General features: G+C 69.5%; 1 protein-coding gene across 1 annotated transcript in view; it reads right to left on the minus strand.

Annotated features, from left to right (window-relative positions):
* Positions 1–4,192, minus strand: part of CHLNCDRAFT_137710 (hypothetical protein) — a gene marked incomplete at both ends in the record, with an annotated part of 9,249 nt that overhangs the window by 411 nt on the left and 4,646 nt on the right. Inside the window, 13 exons of the mRNA XM_005851362.1 lie at positions 209–248; positions 290–357; positions 550–661; positions 925–1,097; positions 1,318–1,474; positions 1,681–1,770; positions 1,948–2,170; positions 2,434–2,595; positions 2,792–2,877; positions 3,093–3,161; positions 3,384–3,521; positions 3,796–3,893; positions 4,072–4,180. Coding sequence (XP_005851424.1) covers positions 209–248; positions 290–357; positions 550–661; positions 925–1,097; positions 1,318–1,474; positions 1,681–1,770; positions 1,948–2,170; positions 2,434–2,595; positions 2,792–2,877; positions 3,093–3,161; positions 3,384–3,521; positions 3,796–3,893; positions 4,072–4,180 — 1,525 coding nt within the window. The remainder of the gene's footprint in view (positions 1–208; positions 249–289; positions 358–549; positions 662–924; positions 1,098–1,317; positions 1,475–1,680; positions 1,771–1,947; positions 2,171–2,433; positions 2,596–2,791; positions 2,878–3,092; positions 3,162–3,383; positions 3,522–3,795; positions 3,894–4,071; positions 4,181–4,192) is intronic.

Genomic DNA, 4,192 nt, shown 5'->3' on the forward strand with positions numbered 1-4,192 from the left:
GCGCGTGGGGCAGGAGGTGGGTGGGAGGCGCTGCTCATCCAGTCACTCATCTCGAGCCACGCTGTGGCGCACGGAAGGGCGAAGGGCGAGCAGCAGGCGGCCCACTCGCTGCCAGGCTGCCCGCTCCCAACCAGCCCCTGCCCTGCACCAGCCCACAAACCGCACAGACACATATACACACGCGCGCGCGCGCGCGCACCACGCCCACCTGCTTCCGTGGGCTGCAGGCCGGCCTTCTTGCGCAGGCGCTGCACGCGGTTGACCACCTCCCGCGCCGTCCCGCCGCCACCAGCTCCTCATCAGGCCGCAGGTCCATCACCACCAGCACCTCGCCGTCGCCCGCAGCATCCACCTCCTCTGCAGCGCAGCCAATGATGGGGAGAGCATGATCACGATGGGGAGGGCCGGGGCCGCGGGTGGAGGGAAGGTCGCGGGCGTGCCGGGCGGCAAGCACGAATGGCGGGCCGGCGGCAGCAGGGTGCGAGTGCCTCGTGCGCCGCGCAGGCGACCGCTGGGCGTGGAGGGGCGGCGGCGAGGCCACGCGCGCACCCGGCGTGCTGCCCGCTGGCGGCGAGAAGTCTCGCAGGATTTTCAAGTCCCCAGCTCCCAGCTCCACGCCCTCCACAGTCAGGCTGCCGCCCTCCTCATAAGCCAAGATGTCCTGTGGCGCAGGTAGGATGGCAGGCAGGATGGCAGGCAGGCGAGGTCGAGGCACTGCCGCTCGGCGTGGCATAGAGGCCGGCGCAGGCATAGAGGCTGTCTGTGCGGCTGCTGCCGGTTGCCGGCTGGCGCCAGGCAGCCCGCGCCCCACAAGGTAAGCACCACCACCACCACCACAGCCACCATCACGGCCCACCACCACCACCACCAGCACCACCAGCACCAACCACCACCAGCCCCCCCACAAGCAGCAGGCCAGCCCACCTCCATGGGCAGCGCCTTGACCGCCTTGGCCACCGCCGCCATCGCCCTGCCCAGCCGCTTGCCCAGCACCCCCCACTCCGGCTCCGCCCGCACGGTGCAGTAGCGCAGCGGGTCGGCGCAGGGGGTGAGGCAGCGAACGTTGACCTCCTCCGCCACATACTCCCGCAGCTCGCCTGCAGGGGGTGAGAGGCGCGGTGCGGTGTGGAGAGGGAGATGTGTTGGGAGGGGAAAGTGGTTTGGTGTGGGCGCTGTGGCGTTGCGGCGTTGCGGCATGTGGTGCGAGTTGTTGGTGGGAGGAACTGATCGCAAGGTTGCCGGCACCCGCATCAACCTCCCGCCACCGCATCAGCGCCACCGCCGTGCCACCTCAGCGCCAGCTCAGCGCCACCTCACCGGTCAGGTCGTCAAGGAAGCTCTGGTCGGGGTGCACCACCACCACCTCGCGCACCGGCATCTTCACGCCGCGCCCGTGCCGTTCCCGGATCGCCCGCGCCAGCTCAATCACGCGCTGCATGCGCTCCACGCTGGTCTGGATCTGGGCATCGCCGGCCTGCAGGGGCCAGGGGAGGGGGAAATGTGCTGTCTGCATGTACCCGTGTGCGTGGCATGTGTGTGGGGCGGGTAGCGGGTGGCATCATGTGGCGCGTGGTGCGTGCCGGGAGCGACGGGCTGCAACCAGCGCTGCAAACCGCCTGCCGGCAGCGCGCACGGCGCCTGCCTGGCCGCGCGGCGCGGCGCCCCGCACGCGGCGCCCACCTGCGCCGCCTCCGCTTCGGGTATCTCGCAGAAATGCACGCTCTCTGGGGCGCCGGGCGGCAGTGCGCGCCGCAGGTTGAGGTACATCGCCTCTGCCGCCAGAGGAGGGGAGGGGAGGGGGTGGGGGTGGGGGTGGGTGCAATGTTGTGGGTGTGTCGGCATCCAGATACGAGCCTCGGGATGGCGGAGGCACGCCCGAGGCATGCGCGGCCAAGCGCTCGCCCGCTGCTCTCCCACCAAAGGTATGCTGGCCCCCGCCCCGCCCACCCACACAGTCCCTCCAGCCACCCCGATCTGCTCGCCTGTGAAGAAGGGCGTGAAGGGTGCCATGACCTTGCACACCGTGTGCAGCACATCAAACAGCGCGGCCAGCGCCAGCAGCGTGTCGTGCGGCCCGTTGCGCCCCTTGAGCCGCTTGCGGTTGTACCGCACATACACGTTGGTGAGGGAGTCAATGAAGCGCACCAGGTACGGTACCACGGTGTACAGCCTGCGGTTGGGGAGAAGGTGCGGCACGGGTGCGCAGGTGAGGAACCAGGCGAGGCAGCAGCCGGCAGGCATTTGAGGAGGACAGGTGGCCGAGCGGGCGGCGCGTGGCGGTGCTTGCCCAGGCCCGCAGCGCCTCCGACCGGCGCATGCCAGCCGCAGCCGGGACCTCCTTCCTCCTCCACACACCTACCACCTACACACTCTCTCTCCTTCTCTCTCTCCCTCCCTCTCTCCCACACACACACACCTCCGCACCGCCCCCACCTGTACGCCTCCATCTCCTCCCGCACAAAGGCGGTGAGCGAGCGCGAGGCGGCACAGATCCAGCGATCGAGCACGTTGGTGGCAGCAGACACATCCACGCTCAGCGGCTGGAAGGCCTGCCCCGTCTCCTGCTCCCACCGCACCGCGTTCTGGACCATGAACCTGCAGAGGGGCAGGGGGCCGGGGGCGGGGGTGGGCATGCGGGTAGGAGAATAAAACGGTGGATGGCTGCCGGCTGCCGCCTCTCCCCACGGCTCCACGCCGCCCCACCCTATGCCGCCATGCCTCCCTGCTCCGCCCTGCTCTGCTGCCCTGCCCTGCGCCCTGGCCCGCCCTGCCCCCGTCGACGACCCCCCACCTGTATGCGTTGTACCAGGGCAGGAAGACGTCCTTCACCACCCCAAACACCCCCTCCTCCTTGAACTTGAGCGTCTCGGCACGCACCTGCGAGTGAAACAGACAGCTCTCTCCTTTAGAAGACGAGAAGGCACACAGCGGGTCAAGGCACATTGGAGGGATGCAGGCAAAGGGGGTATGCAGAGACACCATGTGTGGGGAGGGAGCAGCAGGGCGGCGCTCCCAGCCGCCTGAGGCGCAGCCGGCAGCCCGCGGCGGCAAAGCCCGTCCCCGGCCCTTGCCCCGGCCAGCCGGGCGCGCACCACGGGTGAGTTGATGAGGTAGAGGCGCAGCGCGTCGGCCCCGTGCTTGTTCACCACCTCCATTGGGTCCTGCATGGGTGGGTTCGGCAGGGTGGAGCGAGGTGGGCGCAGGCGGATTTCAAACATGGTGGGGTGGCGCGGGTGGGTGAGGTGCGCTGATGCCAGTGCATGCGTGTGCGTGCGTGGTGGTGGTGTGGGCTGGAGCGCGGAGCAGGGCGCCCCCCTGTGAAGCAGGAAGGCCAGGCGAGGGCAGGCGAGAGCCCCAGGGCGCCCCCACCCAAGCCCACACACCGGGTAGTTCTTCAGCCGCTTGCTCATCTTCTTGCCATCTGCCGCCAGCACCAGGCCATTGCACACCAGGTTCTTGAAGGCGGGCTTGTCGAAGAGGGCGGTGGAGAGGACCATCAGGGTATAGAACCAGCCGCGGGTCTGCAGGTCAGTTAGGGGTTGGGGGCGCAGGCACGGTGGGCCGCCGGGGGACTGGCGGCGGCGGCTGGGCAAGGCATGGTACGGTACGATACGGTATGCGATATGGGCGGTACGGGTGTTGCGCAGGCGCACCGCGGGCAGGCAGCAGCTGGGTGGGAGCTGGAGGGCCAGGCAGTGGCGGCCCGGATGTACAATACACACACACACACACAGCATCGCCGCCACGTCATGAGCAGCAACAGCAGCACCACACCACGCCGCGCCCCCGCCGCACCTGGTCCAGCCCCTCTGCCACAAAGTCAGCGGGGAAGCCGCGCTCGAAGCGCTCCTTGTTCTCAAAGGGGTAGTGCTGCTGGGCGTAGGGCATGGAGCCTGCGGGGAGGGGGAGGAGGAGGAGGAGGTGAGGAGGGTGACGAGAGGAGGGGCGGCGGGTGAAGGCAGGTGAGGGAGACAGGTGGAGCGCCAGCGGCTGCCGGGCAGGCTGGCAGACACGGCGGCCCGTGGCAGCACCCCGCTGCCCGGCCAGCCGCCGCACAACAGCAGCACGCACCCGACTCGAACCAGCAGTCAAAGACGTCGTCCACGCGCCGCAGCACGCCCTTGCCCTGGCGGGATGGGATGGTGAGGTGGTCGACAAAGTGGCGGTGCAGGTCGGTCACCTGGGGCAGGTA

This window comes from Chlorella variabilis (assembly GCF_000147415.1).
Source record: "Chlorella variabilis unplaced genomic scaffold CHLNCscaffold_2, whole genome shotgun sequence".
NCBI classification, from domain to species: Eukaryota; Viridiplantae; Chlorophyta; class Trebouxiophyceae; order Chlorellales; family Chlorellaceae; genus Chlorella; species Chlorella variabilis.